General features: G+C 40.9%; 2 protein-coding genes across 2 annotated transcripts; both read right to left on the reverse strand.

Moving 5' to 3' along the window:
• Positions 1 to 1,965: 1,965 nt before the first annotated feature.
• On the reverse strand, positions 1,966 to 2,481 carry LOC137836676 (uncharacterized). The gene has a single exon (XM_068645365.1). The coding sequence runs from the start codon at positions 2,479 to 2,481 to the stop codon at positions 1,966 to 1,968; it is 516 nt and encodes a 171-aa protein (XP_068501466.1).
• A 7,691-nt stretch (positions 2,482 to 10,172) lies between these two features.
• On the reverse strand, positions 10,173 to 12,984 carry LOC137836999 (receptor-like protein kinase FERONIA). Its single transcript, XM_068645810.1, has one exon. The coding sequence runs from the start codon at positions 12,836 to 12,838 to the stop codon at positions 10,433 to 10,435; it is 2,406 nt and encodes an 801-aa protein (XP_068501911.1). The 5' UTR covers positions 12,839 to 12,984; the 3' UTR covers positions 10,173 to 10,432.
• Positions 12,985 to 23,173: the final 10,189 nt, after the last annotated feature.

A 23,173-nucleotide genomic window follows, 5' to 3' on the forward strand; every position in this document is an offset into this window, starting at 1 on the left:
CTCAGCGATGCAAACAATGTCAGCTGCATGCAGATTGGCACAAGGCACCCCCTGAGGAGTTGATGTCCATCCATAGCCCGTGGCCATTCCATGCATGGGGGATTGACATCCTAGGACCTTTTCCCCTGGCGACAAGGCAGATGAAGTTCCTCATTGTGGCCATCGAATATTTCACTAAGTGGGTGGAGGCAGAGCCAGTTGCACACATCACCGCACAGAAAGTCGAACACTTCGTCTGGAAGAACATTGTCTGTCGCTTCGGAATACCCAAGAGGCTGGTTTCCGACAATGGCACCCAGTTCACAAGTCATCAGCTGAGGAAGATGTGTGAAGAGTTAAAGATACAACAGGTTTTCGCTTCAGTGGAGCACCCACAAACAAATGGGCAGGTGGAGTCAGCAAATCGAGTGCTGCTCAGGGGGCTGAAGCGAAGACTAGACAAGGCCAAAGGAGGCTGGGCAGAGGAGGTCCCCAGAATTGTATGGTCTTATCACACCACCCCACAGTCCAGCACCCATGAGACACCCTTCAGCCTTGTCTATGGGACAGACGCCATGATTCCTGTAGAGATACAGGAGAGCTCCCCCAGATTCTTGAACTTCGTTGCTGAAGAGTCCAATGAAGAGCGTAAGGTGAATCTGGATCTGCTAGACGAAGTGCGAGAAGAGGCCAGAGTCAGTGCTGAAGCTGTGAAGAGAAGAGTAGAGCGGAGGCACAACTCTAAAGTGAGGCCCAGGCGCTTCCAGGAAGGTGATCTGGTGATGAGAAAGGCGCATCAGAATGACATGCAGAACAAGTTATCCCCAAAGTGGACAGGCCCATACAGAGTGGTGGAGACATTAGAGAACGGAGCCTATCGCCTAGAGACTTTGGAAGGAGGAGCAATCCCCAGAACGTGGAACGCCACCCATTTAAAATTTTATTTCAGTTAAAGTTGTACAGTAATAGGCGTTCTCGCGCTAAAAGACACATGTTTGTATGTGGTGGAAACAGCTGAACAGACAAGGGGGCACTCTTTTCCCTAAGGAGGGTTTTTAACGAGGCCACCCAATTAAAGAAAATTTCCAGCATGTCAAGTGTGCTCAAGTATTTAAGTTAAAATCCTCCTTGCCCCAGGTGCAAGTGCAGGTGATTGGTTAGGCCCTACTTGCCCTAGGCGCAAGTACTGGCACCGATCTAAGTCTTCCTCACCCCAGGTGTGAGTGCAAGCAGTTAAAGGTTTGAAAAGCCAGGGGTGCTAGTAAGACCAAGGGGGGGAAAGGAAAGGTTTTGACAAAACGTCCTTACCCACTTGGCATACACCAACATTGGCCCAGTAAGACTCTTAGTCAGAAACCTTTCTCACCCCAGGAGTGAGACAGGGATCGAGCGACTCAACCCGCCAAAGGGTGACCTTGGGGAAAGTAAAAGGGGTTAACGAGAAACACTTTTCTTTCCCCAAGACGAGGCATCACTTTGAGCGATCGATGTCAAAGTCCTTTATGCACTTAGCGCTAGAGCGACAGAGAAGCAGATCGCGCTAAGCCTAAGCTGGTTAACACTTAGTCGTGCGCAAAGAGTAAGAGAAGCAGATCGCGCTAAGCCTAAGCTGGTTAACACTTAGTCGCGCGCAAAGAGTAAGAGAAGCAGATCGCGCTAAGCCTAAGCTGGTTAACACTTAGTCGCGCGCAAAGAGTAAGAGAAGCAGATCGCGCTAAGCCTGAGCTGGTTAACGCTTAGTCGTGTGCGAAAGGAAAGGTAAAGCCCAAGATCGCGCTGAACCTAAACTAGCTAACAATCAGTCGCGCACATAGAGACAAGTGAAGTTCAAAGAAAATACAAAGAGAAATTGAGCAGTTAAAATCAAGGTATATCACCAGAGATATTCATACAATTGTCAGTTACAATGAGTTGAATGGTGCAGAAACGTAAGGTTACAGAATGAAGCTTTGTACAGAGAAGTCAAATTCACAAAAGGGAAGAGATTCAGGGAGTAGGAGGCCTAAGTTTTCCATCTACCACTGAGTGATGAATGCTGAATTGTGAAAGGTCCAGTTCTGGGAGGACGCAGCGGACTTGCTCGAGCGCCAGCTCGAATCCATCAATGAGGGAATCAGCGCCCACATTCATCAAGTCCTCTTTCTCCGCCTCCAGACTTTGCCTCGAAGCCTCCGCAGCATCCCTCTGCGTGGTGAGGGCAGCAAGGGAGGAGGCAGCTTCAGACAGCTTACCCACTGCCTCCTCAAGCTTCCTTTCAGCAGCAGCAGTTGCCTCTTTGGCGGCCTTGAGCATCTCCACCCGCTGAGAATCTTGTTGACGTAGGGAGGCGTTCTCAGCCTGTAACTCCTCCACCATCTGACTCCGTTCGCGCAAGGAAGAATTCTCAGCCTGTAGCTCTACCACCTTGCAGTCCAGAGGACCAACAGTCTGCCCCATCAAGATCTCCATCTTGATGGTCTCCTGGACCTGCACCAAATACTCCTTCCTGGCCTTCTCCACCATGCCTCGCATCAGCTCAACAGACCCCTGAGCGGCTTCAAGGTCACTTTGCAGCGACTCCTTGTCGTGCTCAAGTTCCTTCACCCTTTTCTCCAGGGCTTTCTGCTTGCGATGCTGGGTGGAGAACTCCAGCGAGAGCACCACCTGCTTGGCAAGGTGTGCATCTATCTCCTCCCCGCTCCAGTCGACGAGCTCCCCGTTGCTGATGTGCTGTCGCACCATGGAGATAACTCTGCTGAAGTTCTCATGGTTGGCCCCAGAGTTGCTTGGGCGTGAGTCGGACCCACCATGTTCAGCATTTGCGGTGGAGATTGGTAGAGGAGTCGGGGCACCCTCGTTTTGAGCAGAAGCACCCCCAGCAGGGTGAGCGGATGGACCAGGTGATTGGCCTGCTGGGGGGGAAGTTGGCGGTTGAGAGATTGGGGGCAATTGTTGGCAAGGAGAAGGTGGGCATGCGGGCTCTCGGGCAGGTTGAGTAGAGGGAGAGGGAGGTGGTGAACCTTCCTCTACCTCCACCACCTCGATCTCTCCAGGCTGAAGAGACGAGACCCCCTCGACCACTGGCCTCTTCCTCTGGCGGTGAATGAGGGGGGAGCCAGAGCTTTCCTCTTCCACTGAGGCAGCAGCAGCAACAGGTACAAGCGAAGAAGCCTTCACCAGTCTTTTCCTTTTCTTCCCTTGCTCGGGGCCTTCAGCTGGCGCGACCGAGAGTGGAGGGGCTTCAATTGGCTCAGTGGTGGAAGAGGAGGAGCCAATCCCTTTGGTCGCTCGATGTTTAGCAAGCTCTAACACCGCCAACCTCCTATCTTTCCCTGACATTGAATCTGCATAGGCAAGAAAGGGGAAAATTAGACAGCTAAGAGACGCAAGCAAGGTGAAATGTATGAGAGCATGCATGAGGAGGTATAAGTGTCCTGAGGGGCGGCAGAGAAAGAACTACCTATATATTTTTTCAGAGAAGCCACATCAAACTCATCCTTGATGAGGCGAGCGGAGTCAAACTTAGCCCCCAGGAGCAGCCCACACAGCTCGCGCTCGTAGGGGGCCATGGTCTCGAGGTCCTTGGGTTTTTTAAATGCAACCTGGGGAACCCAGTAGAGGGGGTACCCCTCGAGCAGATGAGGACTTTGTGGGGTGGCGGATATCATGTAAAATCTGCCCTTCCAGTCTTTGAAGGACTGCTGGTGCAGGCCCAGAAGCACCCGTCCAGCAACCCCGTTTAGGCTGACCCAAAACCTATCCCCTGGTTTCTTCGCCTCAAAGAAGTAAAGGAACACCTCCACCGAGGCGTTGTGCCCAAAGTGGTTACACAGGATCTGAAACGCCCGGATGAAGGCCCAGGCGTTGGGGTGGAGTTGGCAGGGCGCGACGTTCAACTCCATCATCAGCTCTTTCTCGAAGAAGGTGAAGGGGAGTCGCAGCTTCAACCTTTTGAAGATCGCGGAGTAAACAAAAACGAAGGGCACCCCATTGGTGGCCCTGTCGTCAGCGCAAATGGGCATCCCTCGGGGAGGGATGCGGACTCGGATGTGGAAGTCGTTTTCCCTGTCTATGGAACATGAGGGTTCGTCCGGGTCGTGGCTCAGGAGTGAGTTAAGATGGTCCTCAGGTAGCAAGATGGACGTTTCAGATAGCAACGCCAGAGGGGCCCAGTCATAGACCTTGGCGTTGTCATGGAATGAGGTGACAACAGGCGGTGGCGAAGCTGGTGCACTCGCGGAGGGCTGTGCACCAGAAGAAGAGGCAATGACACGAGCGGTCTGCTTCAAGCGAGCCATCGAGAGATAGCTGCAATGGAGGAAAACGAAGGGTCAGAAATAGAAAGGGAGAGAGTGATGGATGGTTCGGTGAAAAACAGAGAGAGGAAATGAGAAAGAAATGCCCAGGTAAAGGAGAAAGAAGGGGAGGCAGAAGTCAAGGCGGAAACACGAGAAAAACCCTAGCGCGGGTTGAGAAGAAGAAAAACAGGGAAGATGGATGCATGATAACTAGAATGATAAATGCAATCGGTAAAGATGACCAAAAAGGGGCCAGGGAAAAGAAAAACCATACCTTTGAATGATCGCAAGAGATTGGGAAGCAGAGAATTTGAAGAAAGATGGGTGCGCAGAAGAGAAGTTCGCAGAGAGTCTGGGAGTCGAATGAAGAAGATGAAGGAACAGTGGAAGGGCGCGCCAATTTGAATGAAAGAAGCGCTAGCGACGCACAACGCTGGCCGTCAATGGCGCCACGTGTCGCGAGATTAAGAGAGGGAGTCCAAACGTTAAAGAAGCAGCACGTGAGGTGGCACGTGAGGCGGCCCCACTTGCCACGTGGACTGAAGGCACGACCACTTAGTCTCTTCGCTGAGAACGAGTTCTCGACTCGAGACTGGGGGGCTTGTGATCCGATTGGTCATCGGTAGTCGATGACGTCAGCATCAGAGAACCACGTGGACCACTCGCAGGGTGACACGTGGACCAGGTGGCAGAGAGGTAGGGGGACGATCGCCAAGAGAGGTGATCGGTGGTCAGTAACCAAGTTACCACCGAAAGATCAGGCGGCAGAGAGGTCGGGGGATAGATCACCCAGAATGGTGATCGGTGGTCAGTAGCCAAGTGACCACCAGCAGACCAGTTCCCAGACTCGCGCCTGGAGGCAGAGCGCGAGTAGCGAATAAACACTGATCAGTCATCGGGTGTACTGTCATCGGGGTCTCGTGTTACACGCAGTTAAACTGGGACTAAGGTTCCCAGCGAGAGCGTTACGCATGGATCTCGCATGAGCACACCTCAAGGAATCATGTACGAGAGTGGCCTGAGGGAACTAGTAAGCCAGTCAGTGATTGGTGATTCCCTCAACCCATTACGTGCGTGTCATCCTGAAGGGTAAGTCGCCTACGCAGAGAGTAACGTTTGGTGAGTGCGCCTAGACCAGCCACACCCGACGTTCTCCTAAGAGTATGCAATTTACCCAGATAAGAGAAGCATCCTAAGTTACTCCGCAAGGGCGTAACTTAGGCAGACAAAGAGAGGCGCTAGAGCCCTTCCAGTAAGTGACACGTGTGTGGTTAGATGTGAGTTGCAGGCCTCCACGTGTCATCATCTGAGAGGGGTGCGGCCCAGACAAAAGAGCACTCCGTACCGCTAAAGGTACAGACAGGCGCAGCCAAGCGCAGACATGCGCAGACTCTCACGCTCCCCATCGCTGATTCTGAAGGTACGCTTTCTCTGAAAAGCATGACAGGGTTCTGACACATGCCAGAAAAGCATAACAGAATTCTGTTATGCCCAGAAGCAGGGAAAGAGAGATAAAAGGCAGAATCAGAGTGAGAGCAGAGGGAGAAAAAAAGATAGACGAAAAACAGAGTGCAAGTTTTTTCTCACACCCACACTACTAGTTTCCAGTTTCTGGTGGTTCTGTTGGACTAACTTGATCGTCGGAGTGCAAACGGCCGCTAGAGGCGCCGTCTGTGTGTTTTGCAGGTCACATTTGAAGACATCTGAAAGAAAGTTCAGAGGGTGATTCTTCAGGAGACGCAGTCGCGAAGACAGGGCAGAGAGTGCCACGAAGCGATTCCTCCACGTTTGAGTTGCCGGCAGGATCAGGACGTGTATAGATCATTGCATATATCAGTGAAGTAATCAAATTTGCATATGGAATATCATTCATATAATACTATTCCTTCACCGTCTTAGGAGATTGTTTATCACTTAATTTGTAATCAGCAGTGTAAAAATAGGTTTCAAGTTTGTCATGTCAAACTTGTTAAGAATTTTTTTAAGGTAGGTCTCCTGAGAGAATTACAGACGCTTCAATTCTCTTCGTATAGAGATCTCAATCCCCAATATCTTTCTAGCATCCCTTAAGTCCTTCATCTCAAACTCATTATTTAGTTCAGATATAACATTTATCACCTTGAGTTTACTATTGCTTGGTATTAGAATATCATCTACATACAACAACAATATAATGAATAGACCATCTGCTAAGAACTTGAAGTAGACACAAGTGTCATACTTACTACGTTCAAAACCAATTCTGGCAATAAACTCATCAAATCGTTTCTTCCATTGTCTTAGAGATTTTTCAGACTATACAAAGATCTATTTCTTACAAACATAATCTTTCTTTCCCTCTATCTTAAACCATTTTGACTTGCTTCACGTAGATGGTTTCGTCTAAGTCTCCATAAAGTAAAGCAGTCTTGACGTTCATCTATTCCAGTTTAAGGTTAAACTCAACAACCATGGATAACAATATCCTTATGGATCTATGTTTTACCACATGAAAGAACACATCATTGTAATTAATTCATTCTCTCTGTGTAAAACCTCTAGGAACTAGCCTCACCTTGAATCTTGGCTAATTAGTTCCTGAAGCATCATCTTTTCTTTTGAAAATCAATTTACAACTGACCAACTTAGAACCTCCATGTCTACGCAGTTCAAGTAGTGTTTAGATGAAGTGACTTCATCTCCTCATTCATGGCATTTAACCATCAAGTATTCTCCTTACTTGCTAAGGCAAAGTAGAAGGTTTATCTTCTAATACCTCACTAGCCGTTACCTAAGAATAAGCAATAAGTTATGCAAAAACATACCTCTTCTCATGGTTCCTTGTTTGGCTATTTTGTACTCATCATCAGACAAAATAGTACGTCTATCATCTTCCGACGCATTAGCCAGACGTCTTTCATCTTTAGACTTATAAGACGATCTAATGGCTTCAAATTCGTCTAGTCTTTTGGACTCACCTCAATGTTATCCTTCCCAACACTCTTGCTTTAATAGGCTTACACTTAGAAACTTAAGATTTATAAGTCATTTTAGTTTCTTTAAAGACAACATCTTTGGTGATGAAACATTTCTTGAATCTTGGCTCTAAACACAATAGACAACACCCCTTCACTCCTTCTGGGTATCCAAGGAACATGTGATGACTCTATTTTATGGCAAGTGTACAGTGTCAGAAGTAATAAATTTGTCCCTAAAGACTAATATCGAACCCACGAGGAACAATTCAATTGTCAAGTATAATATTCACTAAATAGTAAACAATATGTAAAAGTTTGTTAGAAAATGTTTGATGTGTAAGATGAATTTGTAAGAATGTAAATAAAGCAAAGTAAAAGCTTTGTATGAGTCAATTGGGAAAATTGGAATTGGAGTTCATTCTTCTCACTCTTATGTATTTTTCAAAAGATTATAATATTCAACCTTGATTGATATTGATGCATATATAAAAATAATTCACATCGATTCCTCGCATACAAAATTATTAAGAGAGTCCCCTTAATATTGACTCCTCATATATTTATAAAAACTCATTATCAGTACGAACAAATGTTATAAAGCTACCAACATTTCAAATATATTCCTACCATTCAAATATGTTAAACATTATCATTTAGGTCAGATCCTTAAAAGTACTTTCCGGTCAAATCTAAGTATCAAAATCATGAATAATTCAAGCTTTGAGAATAAAATGATATATCGATCATTAATCAAGAGCTCAATATTATAGATAAATATCACCTCAATACATAAGAGTTTGAACATATTATTCTCAATCCCAAATAAAGGAATTAGTTACTCATGTTGGCTATTGCAAGCATGAAAAGCTTGGGTGAGTTCCTATGGAGAGATCTTGCTTGGGCGAGTTTTGAGCAAGTTTCCAACGTTCCAACTTTTCCTTTTTATCTTGTTTATTCTTCTTTAGCCCTTTCATCTCCATTTTCCCCTAGAATCTTGAAATTAATACAAACTTTGGAATAAATTGTTCTCATTCATCTTATAATCATAAAATATGTAAAAAGGTTTAAATTCCTAAATTAGGGTTTCAATTATAACTATTTTATCAATAAAAATCCACAAGTATCTAACTTTTAATATGAAATATTACTTAAATATGACACTTATCAACATACATTTAACAACACGAACGTATAGTTTACTTTACCCAATATATGCATAGGCAACATATTAGGATCAAGGTTAGGAGAACGACCAGTCCAAACTTCCTCACGAGTCTTCATCTGTAGAGTCGTTGAAGGACATCTATTGATCAAATAAAATGTAGTAGCAGTAGCCTCATCCCGAAAATTGTTTGGAACTCATCATAAAACATCATACACCTTACTCATTTCAGAATGGTCCTATTGAATCTCTATGCTAGACCATTATGTTGAGGTGTTCCTGTAATTATCAAGTGTCTTATTATACCATGCTCTCTGCAAAACCTTTTAAGCAATTTTGAGCAGAACTCCAAGCCATTATCAGTTTTGAAACGTTTAATCGTCTTACCAATCTGATTTTCGACTTGACTCTTCCAGTTCTTGAAATTTCAAATGCTTTATCCTTGGTCTTCTTAGGGTAGACGCACAACTTCTTTGAAAAGTCATAAACTATTAATAGGAAATACCTGACACATGAGTGTGATGGAGTAGGAGATCTATCCCCATAGACCAGTATGAATATAATAAAGGATTCCTTCGTTCTTTGTTAACCCATGTTAAACTGAATTCTGCAGGCTTTTTCCTTGAACATAGTGTTCACAAAATCCTAACTGCTTAATTCTATCACTTCCAAACAAGCCTTATTTGTTCATCTCCACAAGCTCATTTTCACTTACATTACCTAACCTTTTGTTCCATAACTCAGTTTTGGAACCTACGCTACTTTCAATAGAAGTTGACCTAGAAACCATCCAAGGCGTACATGCCATTCTTCATCTCACCCTTCATGACCACCATGGACTCTCTCAACACCTTTAGAAGCCCTTTTTTACCTTTAAAAACATATCCCTTCTTTTCAGCTTCACCAAGGGATATAATATTTTTCTTCAAGCTAGGTATATACCTAACTTCTCCAAAAATCTTATCAGTTCCATCATGAAGAAAAAACTTCATTGTTCCAATTCCATTTATCTTACAAGACTTGTTATCACAAGGGAAAACAGACTCTCCTTCAAGTTCTGAAAACTATTAGAACCATATACGACTTGGTGTCATATGAAACAAATTGTCAAAGTCCAATATCCATTGACAATCATTAGCACTGCTCGACACTATAAGGACCTCTAATGATTCATAATCGTCTTCCACCGGAGCTTCAAGGAATAATGTAATTAAGGGGTACCTCTTTATTAGGGCATGATGTGTGTTGGTTGAAGACTTCGTGGATGAATTCTCAGAAAAAGGAATTAAATTCTCTATCACAGCATAATGGAATGTGTAACCACACATGCATGTCCCAACCTAATGAGGATTACAATCCCGTTTAGAGCCGTAACGAGGTTTACAAACCTCATGTGTATGTCCTGACCATGATGAGCATTAAAATCCCAATCAGAGCTATAATGAGATGTACAAACATCATTTACATGTCTTGATAATGATGAAGATTACAATCCTGATCAGAATCGTAATGAGGTATACAAACTTCACGTGCATATCTCTATTGCGATGAAAATTAAGATCATGAAATGTAGAATCCTCACTCTTTGATTTACAATTCCAGTCAGAATTGTAATAAGGTATACAAATCTCGCGTGCATATTCTGAGTGTAATGAGAAATAGATCTCAATCAAAATCGTAATGGACATCATCTAAGTCATTTAAAATACTAAAAGTGATACGTTTTAAAATTAAGAAAACTAAAAGCTAACAATAATAATAATAATATTTAGTGTCAGATAAATTTTAAAAAAATACTAAATCTAAATTTTGAATATTTAGAAAAATAAACACATTTATTTAACCCTACATCAAATTTAAAAGGTTTTAAATTTGTACATAATTGTTTTTCTAGTTTTAGAGAGAATTATAAAAGTTAATCCTTTAAAAATATACTTATTTTTTCAATTTAAAAAATTCTACCGAAATATAAAGAAATTATCTTGATCCCATTCGATATTCCCATAGAATTGTTTCCTTGTGACGGTTTTTATTCTTTCTTTGCTTGTTGACACTGGTCACACTACTTCTCCGTTAATAGTAGCAACATTTTCACGTTGCTCTGCACTTTCTTGTAGCTGCAGCGTAAACTCCAGCATCCCAGCCACATCCTTCATGGACGGCCTCAGCGATCCATCTTCCGACAAACAACTCACCCCAATCTCACAAAACTTCTTCAAACACTCTTCTGCAATCTTCTTCTTCAACGTGGGCTCCACAATCTCTGCTATGCTCCCACTTTCGTAACAATGTCTCACCCAATTAGCAAGCGACACCTGTTTCGTCTCTGCAGTGTGAATCAAAGGTGGACGACCACACAGTATCTCAAACAGCACAACCCCCAAAGAGTACACGTCAGACTTCTCCGTCAATCGGTAGCGTTTATAATACTCCGGATCCAAATACCCAAAGCTGCCTCTCACATCGGTGCTGACGTGGGCCTTCGAAGTTCCAATTGGCCCAAGCCTGGAAAGCCCGAAGTCCGAAACCTTGGCCTCCCACTTATCATCCAACAAGATGTTCGTGCTTTTCACGTCCCGGTGGATGATCATGTGCTTCGCGCCTGTGTGGAGATAGTGCAGTCCACGCGCCGCCTCGATGCATATCTGCAGCTGCTGCTTCCACGAGATAGCGGGGTTGTCCGTGTTGTACAGATGGTCACGGAGGTTGCCACGTGTCATGAAATCGTAGACCAAGATCATTTCCCTATTATCGTTGCAGTAGCCGATGAGGGACACGATATTGCGGTGGCGTAGCTGTGAGAGCATCCTGATTTCGTTCAGGAACTCGCGACCGCCCTGCTGCGAATCCGGTTTAAGGCGCTTGATGGCGACCGGGGTAGAACCGCCGTCAATGTAGCCCTTGTACACGTGGCCGAATCCCCCGGTGCCGACGATGAAGACTTCGTCGAAGTTTTGGGTGGCCGTTCTCATCTCGTCGAGGGAGAAGCGACGGCAAAGATCTGTCGGCACGGAGGATTTCTGCTGCATTTTTAACTTGGATTTGTTATTCTTGCTGCATTTTTGACTTGGCTTTGTGGTTCTCTTGCGACGGAAAAAGACAAAAAGGAAATTGATCAGCGAGATCAAAACGACGCCGCACACCACCGCTGCTACGACGCCAATAATTGTCGTTGCAATTCCGCTACTAGTCTTTCCGTTTTGGTCGGGATTTTTTTTCTGTGGTGTCTGAACCGGGTCCAGGTTGGGTCCGGCGAGGTTGTTTGAGCCGGCTTCGCTGATTTTGAAGATCTCGAGGCCATTTAGGAAGGCACTGTTGTATCTTTTATACGCACTATTTTCGTCAGGGTGCATTTGAAGCAAGAGATTAAACGTTTTTTGAGAACCATTATTGGCAATCAAAACGACGTAGTTTTTGTGCACAGCTAGACCTTTTCGTTTCTGATTCCATTTCATTACATCTGCACGTTCTTCGGCCCACTGGCTGTTTATGTAAATAAAGAATCGCCTGTCACCGATGTCATTAATAAGAGGATCAAGCTCGCAAAAGTGGAGCCTGAGAACGTAAGTGAAACCACAATCAACGGGGAACACCCAAGTGAGGTTGCTGATTTTGTTCAGAGTGCCGTTTGTGCCCTGGCTACGCGCTGTTCTGAACAGTTCCTTCGGTGCCACGTAATCAGGATTCACGGTTATCAGCTTACCACTCCAGTCACCTGGTAAATCATCATTCTTTGGATTTTCTTTAATAAAATAAGCATCTTCGTCAGTCCAATCCCTGAACAAACCGGTGTCGTTTTGTGGCGGGATTTCTTGGCCCCCAGATTTGATTCTATATTCAGTCTGGAGCGCATAGCTAGTTCCAACGCTGTAGAGCGTGGTGGTTCCGACTTGCGTGAAGCCTATCTCATTTGGTCGGGTGTAATATAAATAAGTTGGCATGGAAAGCACCTCGATTCCATTGATGAAAGCGTAGGAGTTTGGATTGGAGGGAGTGAAGGTGAGGATAAGCCTCTCACCGTCGTTGACGTTGACCACGTATTCTCTGAAGATAGTGGTGGTGGCTTGAGCGTCGGCGTTAAGAGAGGCGTTGAAAACGTTGAGGAGAGTGAATTGGTTGGATTGAAGGGTGAAAGAAGCTTGGTTGCGGGGAAAGTTAGGGTAGTCGGCAGGGTAGAAGAAGAGGCGAAGGAATTTAGGGCCTGAGGAGACGGGGAAGGAGTAGTTGAATTGGGAACGGGACAAGCGTGCAGTGGAATAGGGGATTTCATTGGTGGAAGGAGGCTGTGTTGTTGCCTTCTCTGAAACGGTGCCGTCTTGGAAAGATAAGTACTTTTGACCGTCGGATGATTTGCCGGTGGTGCCGCAACTGATGGTGAATATTTCCTCCGGGATGTAAGCCAGAAGGTGTACGGATAAGTGTAGAAGCAAGAAGAAAAGTGTTAAGGAAGTGAAGATGGTCATGGTTTGCAGTGAGAGAAAAAAGGGAAGAAAGTGAAGATGGTCATGGTCATAGTTATTACGTTGATTGGTGAGTGAGGTAGTTGCTAGGAAACACGAAAGATAGTGTTGGTAGTGGAAGCCATGATTTGTAGTGACAGGGAACAGAAGTGAATGAAGTCGCGAAGACTTATCATGAGTGTTAGGTTAGAATTGCATGGAAGGTAAGGAGAACGTTGTTTGTTAGCGAAAGACCACTGCGTGTCTATTCACTTGACACTTTATTAAGAAATTTCCACCACTTATATAATATAAAATTCAATGTAATATTCTAATTTAGTGAATGTGTAATCTCGAACACGGTTTCTTCTTTAGTACAGAAAAAAACGAAAGTGCAAAAGAAAAAGGAACAAAACCTGCTAATGTTTTATTGGAGAGTTAAAACAAAAGTTAAAGAAAACTAGGAGGGTAAAATATACAGATAACCACTAAATTTATAAATTTTAATTTTTCATTAAATTTAATTACATTTTACCACTCTTATAAAATTAAAATTTCGAGTACCGATAAAATGAATGATATAAATTGTAAGATGGTAAATTTATATCATTCTCATTCGAATTTGGGCTACTTATACTTCAAATAACACATGACTGTTTTTTCACCTAAATATTTTCCTCCATTGAATTTAAATTAGTGTGAATAAATAATTGTCGTTTCCTTGAACGCTTTTTGTTATTTTTTATTGTTTTCAAGTCAGGTGCTTTTTTAATATCAAAGATTTCATTTTTTATTTATATTTTCATATTTTTTAGTTAAATGTAATTTGTATTTTAATTTCTGTACCGGTCCGCACGAGGACTTGGCATCCGATCCAAACTGACTAACATGACCAACGACGAGCTGATTAATAATCCAACGCTTGTTAATCTCCTTTTATTAGGCCCATTAATGACCATGGACCCACAATAATTGTATAAATTAGAATAGATCCCAAATGATAAGGTACACAATCATCTAATCATAAATACTAAGTACTAAATACTGGAGTCTAACTTGAGTATCAGAGTACCTTTTGCAGGTACCATCCGAGCCAACAGTTAGCTAGGATGAGGAGTGGAAGAGTGAGTGTGAGAGTTCAGCCGAGAAAAGGGAGTGAGGTGCAGACCGACCGACCGACCGAAGGAGTAGTTCAAATCGTTCTCTTGGTTCTAACCTTGTTCGAGAACAATTGACGCTCATTGTGGGGCCGAGAGAACCAGAATGAAGAAGAAAGTAAAAGGTGTCGATTAGAAGCATGGTGAACGAGAAGATGTCTGATGCTGAGTAGATGACGCTCTTGATGTCTCTGTAGAGAGAGATGACTGAGATAAAAAGAAGGATTGAGAAGATGCAACGGAAGAGTGAAAAAGAGATTCTTGCTCTCCGGAGATAGAATGAGGAGATGAAAAGGAAGTGGATGGAAGGAGGTCCATTTGTGGGACCAAGCAATCTAGCTGGGAAGTCCTTCATCCACCCTACTGGCCCTAGAACTATTGAGGAGCCAAGGGCAATCCACACCCAAGAAACTGAGGGTGAGTTCTATCTGAACAAGTCTGTCCCCACTGTTGGGTTTATTAATGTCTAAGTTCAACGGAGGGGGGGAGGTGAATTGGACTTATTGGGAAAACTGTTTTAAGAAATCCTGACAGAAAAGAACATATTGTTTTAGAGAAAAACAAATTTATTTTCTGATTCCAAGTAGTAGTTTCAGAAATACAACAGATTGGTTTAGAAACAACAAATTTAATTTCTAACTTAACAATTCTAAACACACGCAAATTGAAATGATTAGTAACAAAGACATCAAGTGTAGACCTTAATTCTAGAAAACAATTTTCAAAACCATTTGAAAGCAATTTAAAAAAGGTAAGGATCCTGAACAAGATTGCTTACTTGAATTTTAACACTTGTATTACTCAGTAAAAAATTACAGATACAGTTAATTTTAAACAAGATAAAGACCTTATCAGAATCTTGAAAAACAGTATATGATTTAACCCAACAAAAGTTAAAACAACAAATTCAATTTTTAAAACATCATATTCATTTTATTGCAGATTATCAGATTTCATATTTAAAGAAATGATCAAGGAAAGAGAAAGGCACATCTTCATCTTCTGCATGTGGAGCATCATCATCTTCATTTGCATAGCCTCGATTTGATGCTTCATGTTCCATTCTTGAAGCAACATTCCTTCTGTACACCCATGCATTTTCCTCCTTTTGAAAATCCATCTTGGTAAAAGTTGCATTGTTTATCTCACTAATAGCCTTGATAGTCTCATTTCTCTCATTAGTGTTGTCAACCTTAAAACAATCAATTAATTTGGAGACAAAAATAACATATGAAAATTTATAATCTGTGAGCCTTCTGGATTTTAGTATATGTTCTACCATGATGCTGACCCAATTAATTTTAATTATGTTCATTATACAATAAAGTATAATTAAATCTTCTTCATGAAGGACGACATGGTTACTACTTTGAGGTGTGAGTTTCCATGCAATCACATAGGCAAAATGCGTGGGGTTAAATTCAGATTACCTGCTTGAAACCGATTCACAGGCTGAGCTAGATGGCTTACACAACTTCTGTAGAACTGGATTTTGTTGAATTCCTGAATCCCAGCTGTGTTTCCTGCTCACCTCCAGTCCAAAATATTTAATCCTAGCTATGTTGTTCCAAACTTCATTTGTAATGGTCAGCTTGACCCCCTTCACATATGAGACAAGATTTCTTCCTTCAAGAGTAAGGTTAGTATAGAAAACCTTTATCAAATCTAGATATATATTCCAGTCATTTCCAAAAAATGTTTCAGCCTTTGATGTTTAAGCACTACTCTTGGTTCTTCCAAATTTTCGCTTTTCAGCCAATAAAATTCTAACACCTTCGGAACGTTGATTTGCTTCCTGCTCCTTTCATGCAAGAAGGTTGTCATGGCTTCAATATCTCCAGCAAACCAGTTTTCAATATACCATGGTTACTATTGGGTTGCTCTCGGGCTCCCCTCCTTTTGTGTCATGAGGATGTCATTTTTTGTGTTGCTTTAACTTAATGTTAGTCAATGGTCAAAAGAAAAGAATTTGTTTTTCTTTCCTAGTCATACATGTGATCCTGAAACAAAAAAACAACACGTTAAATAGATTAATATGTTATAATTTTACTGCAGAGAACAATTCATGCTTATTATGCCTAATTCGTTTTGCAAAAAATTAAACCTATCTTCAGCAAGAGATTTTGTGAAAAGATAAACTAGTTGCAGTTTAGTTCCAATTAGGTTAATTTCATAATTTCCATTAGCAATATGTTCACGTAAAAAATAGTGTCTTATCTAAATATGCTTAGTTCTATAATGCATAACAGATTTTTTAGTCAAGTTAATGGCACTAGTGTTATCACATAAGAGAGGTATTCTACTTAACACAATACCAAGTCACTTAGTTGTTGTTTTAACCATAAAGTTTGAGAACAACAACTTCCTATTGCAATGTATTCTACCTTTGCTGTGGAAAGAGCAACACACGCATTTTTTTGCAGTGCCAAGAGATTTAGCTTAACCCAAGCATATGACAAGTTCCACTTGTGCTTTTCCTATCTATTTTACAACTTGAAAAATCTGAATAAGGCAATTAAATTTAAGGATACATTACATGGATACCATAAGCCAACTTCTTTGGTTCCTTGTAAGTATTTCAGAATCCTTTTAGCAGCACAAAATTGTGATTCCTTGGGAGCAGATTAGAACATGGCACATATACACACAACAAACATGATATCAGGTCTATTAGCTATTAGATACAATAAAGAACCGATTAAACCTCAGTATTTGGTTTGATCAACAGGTTTTCCAGCAGGGTCTTGATCAAGGTGACAACTTGTAGAAATGGGTGTGCTGATTGCCTTGCACTGTTCCATCTCAAACTTTCTTAGCAAATCTTTGCAATATTTAGCTTGATTTATAAAGATCCCATCTTTTAGCTATTTGACTTGTAAACTACGGAAATAATTCAGCTCCCTCATCATAGACATCTCAAATTCGCTCTTTATAACCTCTACAAATGCTTCACATACCTTCATTTGTTGAATCGAAAATGATATCATCCATATATACCTGCACAAGTATAATGTCTTCATCCTTTTTCTTAATCAACAATGTCTTGTCAGATGTACCACGGTTATAACTCTGAGACAGTATGAAATCACTAAATCTTTCATACCATTGTCTAGGAGCTTGTTTAAGTCCATATAGAGCCTTTTTGAGCTTGAATACACGATCAAGAAATTTGTGATCCTCAAAACTTGGGGGTTGTGAAACAAAGACCTCTTCATTTATGTAACCATTCAGGAAGGCACTCTTGACATCCATTTGAAATAGTTTAAATCCTTTTATGTAGAAGAAGGCTAGGAGAAGTCTGACAGCTTCAAGTCTTGCCACTGGTGCATATGTTTCATCATAATCGATTCCCTCTTCCTGGTTATGTAACCTTTGGCCACCAGCCTTTCTTTGTTCCTTGTGATTATCCAATGCTCATTCATCTTGTTTCTGTATACCCACTTAGTACCTATGATATTCATATCAGATGTTCTTGAAACTAGAGACCATGCCTCATTTCTTGTAAACTGATTCAACTATTCTTGCATAGCAAAGATCCAGTTGCTGTCTTGTAGAGCTTCATTCATAATTTTGGGCTCCACTTGTGATGGAGATCAAGCTCAAGTGGACATGGAGGCCAATCAAAAAGATCAAGAAGAGGTAGAGGCACAAATGGAGGACGCCCATGGAGGTCAAAGCCCACCTCAAAGGCTTACAAGAAGCATGTTCAAAGCTTTAGGAGCTAGGGGACAATTATTTTCTCTTTTTGTAATTTCTTTGGTTGAAGGTGCTTAGAGGGAAACATTAGAAACCTCTTTTGTTATAGCATCTTGTAGGATTTAATTAGGAGCTTTAGGAGGGGGGGTACGTTAGTAGATAGGTGTAGGAGTAGAATAGGAGGTGCCAAAGTGAAGGAAGAGGTCACACCTTCCTCATGCCTTGTAATTGGCGCCGATTCTAGAACTTTTTTAGGAGGGAATTTTTGAATTTATGTAGCTTGCATTTCAGCACCTTAGGCTATAAATAGAGGTGCTCCCTTTGTAAAATTCAGATTTGAATTTTAATTAGAGAAACTATACTCAAATTTTGAGAGAGCATTGGAGAGCTTTGAGCCTTCTTCTCTTGTCTTATCTTGATGGTTCCATGGTTACCTCAAGTGGCGGCTTGCACACTCATCTAGGAGCATCCATCCTTCTAGTGGCGTGATCATCCAACCATACATCCATCTTCATGAGCTTTCTCCTCTCCTTTCTTCTTTCTCTTTTGTTATTCATGTTTTAGGCTTGTGTTCTTGAGTTTTGGTTCAGTTATTTGCTTTTTCCAGCAGCTGTTCTTCTTCTTCTTCTTTGTGTTTGGTTCGGTGCTTTTTAATTTCCAGCACTCCTTTTCAGTTTTCTTGCCTTTTAATTCAGTTTGTTCGGTTCATAGTTGTTCTTATTCAATTCTATTCGGTGCTTTTGCTTTTTATCTCTTTTTGGTGGTTCAATTTGACAATATGTGGAACTTCCATATGAGTTTGGATTTGGTGCTAGTTTTGGTGAGTTCTTGACTTAGAACATTGATCCAATTCTAAGAAAAAGTGCCTAACTATTGTCCAACTCAAGTTGATTCCTAAGAATGTCAAGAATCATTCTCTTCTTTGCTATTGGAATCACATCATGTGGTATCAAGAGTTTAGGTGTGTTCTTGTTTAATTGTTGAGTTGTGTAGCACTTTATTTCAAGAGCTCTTTTAATTTCTTGCAATTTATGGTTATGTTTTTAGGCTTATTTGAGTTTGCTTGCTGTTTTAATTCTTTTGCCTATCATATGTTTGAGTATTTTCCTTTTTGAATCCATACAAGTTTTGTCTTAGTCTTGTTTTTTCCATATTTGTCATCACTTCTAGTAGTACTTTTATTGCTTTTGTTGTTTCTTGCTTTAGTGTCATATTATTTTCTGAATTTGATATTGATCCTTTGTGCATTTTCTGTTTTAGAATTGAGTTCATACTTGTATTCTAGACCTATACAAGTTCCTATACATCATTTTCCATTATGTCTTTGCTAGTTCATAATTCTGTTTTTCATTCCTATTAGGATTCCTCTGTTTCTGAAAAAAAGTGCTTACTGTTTTTCTTTATTACAATTGATTTACTCACTGGAAAATTCTGAAATTCTGGATTTGTGATATTCAAAGTGTTAGAAAAGAGTAGAAAAAAGAATTACTCAAAAATTCAAAGTACACAAAAAATGATAAATAAAATAAAAAAGTGTACAATTCTGCTGAAAAGAATACGGTAATCTGGCAGCAATTTTGAAAACTTTATCTCAATTAATTGGCTTACTGTTTTTAATTGATTCCAGTGCCATTATTGAGTTAACATCTTGAAGTTTCTGTGGTTTAAATTTCATAATCCAGTTCGCTCTACATCATTCCAGTTAAATCAGTGAATATCAAGCACAGTTTGCATAAAAAAAAAATATTTTCCAGTAGCTAAATTTTTTGTTTTATTCATCTACTCTAGTGCTTTTCCTTAAGTATTCTTTTGTGTGCCTACTTTCTCATTGAGTTCTTTATTTTCTTGATTGTCTTTCATTCCTTACTCTTTGAGTTTGTCTTACATATAGTTTTCCTTTTGCAATTACCTTTCTTTGCTTATACCTTTTCTTGTTTGTCTTTATTGTTTCATTGGTTTTGTGGTGGTTGCCTTTGAGATTGGTGTGCTTGCTTTGACATCTTTCATTTGAGGATTCCAAGACCTCAAGATCAGATTGGTGCAAGGACATTATTTCTTTGAGAGTGACCTCTTTTTCTGCCTCAATTCACTTCGACATTTTGCTGGACATACTCACTGTTTTTGCTAATTTTTTTTTGTTTCTTAACTTGTTTGCTGTTTTTGTGTGTTTGCTGTTTTTAATTCCAAATGGCTGGATTTTCAAGTGATGCATCATACAAGAATAATTCTCCTTCCAAAGCTTCAATCCTTGGTGAATTACATGAAGCTCAAAGAACCATTAGACGCTTGGAGGAGAAATTGCAAAAGATGGAGGTGCAACAAGCTAGACCATCTCCTTCAATCCATGATGAGCATCATAGACCTTCAACAAGAGCTTCTTCCAATGATTTTGGCCGTGAAGATGAGCGTAGGAGAAGGAGAACTCCACCCCAAGTCCATGGACAAAGACATCATCAACAAGGGGAAAGACAACAATGGCTTCTATCAAGATGCAAAGTCTAGGCTTCCTTCGGTCAAGCTTCCTTGTTTTAATGGCTCTAGTGATCCTAATGTATATTTAGATTGGGAGGCTAAGTGTGAACAAATATTTGAGATCCATGAGATCCAAGATGATCATAAGCTTAAGCTAGCCACCCTAGAGTTTAGTGATTATGCCATGAAATGGTGGCATGGAATTGTAAAGGACATTATCTATCACAAGGGTCCTCCCGTGGACTCTTGGAACTCTTTAAAGGATCATATGCGCGCTAGGTTTGTGCCCCCACATTTTAGGAAAGACCTCATGTTGAGACTCCAACGGTTTCAACAAGGCACGCTAAATGTGGATGAATATTATAAGGAGCTAGAGACGCTTGTGCTTAAAATTGAATTAGAAGAAAGTGAGGAAGCTATGATTGCTAGGTTTGTGAGTGGTCTTAGGAAGGATATTCAAAACATTGTTGAGTTACAAGAGTATTCATCATTGGGCTCTTTAGTTCATCTTGCAATGAAGGTGGAAGCCCAACTTGCTAAGAAAAACTCTTTCAAAAATGCTTCCAATGATGGATACTACTCCAAGTCTTGGAGAAACAAAAATTCTTTTTCTAAACATCCTTCCAAAGATTCTTCTTTCAAACCCAAGGAAACTAAGCCATCTACTTCTAGGCCTTAATCTCCCACTAGAACGTCTAATACTAAATGCTTTAAATGTATGGGTTATGGTCATATAGCTGCAAATTGTCCTTCTAAACGAAGTATGTACATGCATGAGGGCATTGTAGTTAGTGAGCATGATTCGGATTCTCCTAAGCATTCATTGCATTCTCATGCATCTAGTGAGGAAGAGAGCGAATGTCCACTTGAAGGGGATTTGTTAGTTGTGAGAAGACTTCTTGGACAAGTTTCACAACCTTTTGATGAAAGTCAAAGGGAAAACATTTTCCATACAAGATGTCTTATTCAAAACAACATTTGCTCTTTGATAGTGGATGGGGGTAGTTGTGCAAATGTGGCTAGTACAAGAGTAGTAGATAAGCTTGGATTGCCTACTATCTCTCATACAAAGCCCTACAAATTACAATGGCTTAGTGAGGGAGGAGAAATAGTTGTCAATAAACAAGTCCTCATCCATTTCTCCATTGGAAAATACAAAGATGAGGTATTATGTGATGTTGTGCCCATGGAAGCCACTCATGTTCTTTTGGGAAGGCCTTGGCAATTTGATAGAAAAGTTTTACATGATGGCTTTACCAACAAACTATCTTTTGAATTCCATGGTCACAAGGTTACTTTAAAATCTCTCTCTCTAAGAGAAGTCCATGATGACCAAGTTATCATGAAGAAAAAGAGGGAGAGTGAAAAAGATAAAAAAGATAAGAGTTCTAAGCCTACACTCCTTGTGTCTAGGCGTGAAATTGAAAGGGAAATAGTGGCTCATCATCCTCTTTTCTTAGCCATCCCTAGAACTCTTAGAGTAGAATCACTTGTTGATAGTCCTCATTGCTTGGAAAATTTGGTAGAAGAGTTCCAAGATGTGTTTCAAGATCCTCCCAATGGACTTCCACCTTTGAGAGGGATTGAGCACCAAATTGATTTGATATCGGGCTCTTCTTTACCAAACCGTCCAACATATAGGACCAATCCAAGTGAAACCAAGGAAATTCGCCAACAAGTTGAGGCTTTGATTGAGAAAGGGTGGGTGCAAGATAGCATGAGTCCTTGTGCTATGCCTATCATCTTAGTGCCAAAAAAGGATGGCACATGGCGAATGTGTTCGGATTGTAGGGCCATCAATAACATAACAATTAAGTATAGGCATCCCATACCTAGACTAGATGATTTGTTGGATGAATTACATGGTGCAAAAATCTTTTCAAAGATTGATCTTAAAAGCGGCTACAATCAAATCCGTATTAAACTGGGTGATGAATGGAAGACGGATTTTAAGACCAACTTTGGTTTATATGAGTGGTTAGTTATGCCTTTTGGTCTAACTAATGCACCAAGTACTTTCATGCGCCTCATGCATCATGTTCTTAGACCATTCATTGGTAAGTTTGTTGTTGTTTACTTTGATGACATTCTCATTTATAGCTTATCTTTGAATGACCATAGGTTGCATGTTAGGCAAGTTTTAGAAACCCTTAGGAAGGAACATTTGTATGCTAATCTTGCTAAATGTATGTTTGCTCTTGATCATATAGAATTCCTAGGGTTTGTTGTGAGTTGCAAAGAGATCCATGTGGACAAAACAAAGGTGATGGCCATTCAAAATTGGCCTACACCGAAATCTTTGAATGAGGTCCGAAGTTTTCATGGACTTGCTTCTTTTTATAGAAGATTTGTCCCAAACTTTGGTACCATTGCCGCACCACTCAATGACATAGTGAAAAAGGATGTGGTCTTTCAATGGGGAGAAGCACAACAAAATGCTTTTGACACTTTGAAAGAAAAATTGACTAATGCTCCCATCTTGGCCCTTCCTAATTTCACTAAGACATTTGAGATTGAGTGTGATGCTTCAAGCATAGGTATTGGGGCTGTTCTCCTTCAAGAGGGCCACCCCATAGCCTATTTTAGTGAGAAATTGAAGGGAAGTCATCTCAATTATTCCACCTATGATAAGGAATTATATGCACTTGTTAGGGCTTTATTTACATGGCAACACTATCTTTTTCCCAAAGAGTTTGTGATACACAGTGATCATGAATCTCTTAAATATTTGAAAAGCCAAAACAAGCTTAACAAGAGGCATGCTAAGTGGGTGGAATTCATTGAGCAATTTCCTTATGTGATCAAACACAAGCAAGGCAAAGTAAATATTGTGGCGGATGCTCTTTCTAGAAGATACACTTTGCTAAATCTTTTAAGCTCTCAATATCTTGGTTTTGATCACATTAAGGAACTTTATCATGATGACCTTGATTTTTCCCTCATCTATCAAGAGTGTCTTAAAGGAGGACACAAAGACTTTTTTTATACAAGATGGCTTTCTTTTTAAAGGAAAACGTCTTTGTGTTCCTCATTG

This window comes from Phaseolus vulgaris, chromosome 4 (assembly GCF_000499845.2).
Source record: "Phaseolus vulgaris cultivar G19833 chromosome 4, P. vulgaris v2.0, whole genome shotgun sequence".
In the NCBI taxonomy this organism is placed as follows: domain Eukaryota; kingdom Viridiplantae; phylum Streptophyta; class Magnoliopsida; order Fabales; family Fabaceae; genus Phaseolus; species Phaseolus vulgaris.

Excerpts from the sequence above, each read along its gene's own strand:
- LOC137836999 (XM_068645810.1), bottom strand. The coding sequence starts at position 12,838 with ATGACCATCTTCACTTCCTTAACACTTTTCTTCTTGCTTCTACACTTA.
- LOC137836676 (XM_068645365.1), bottom strand. The coding sequence starts at position 2,481 with ATGGTGGAGAAGGCCAGGAAGGAGTATTTGGTGCAGGTCCAGGAGACC.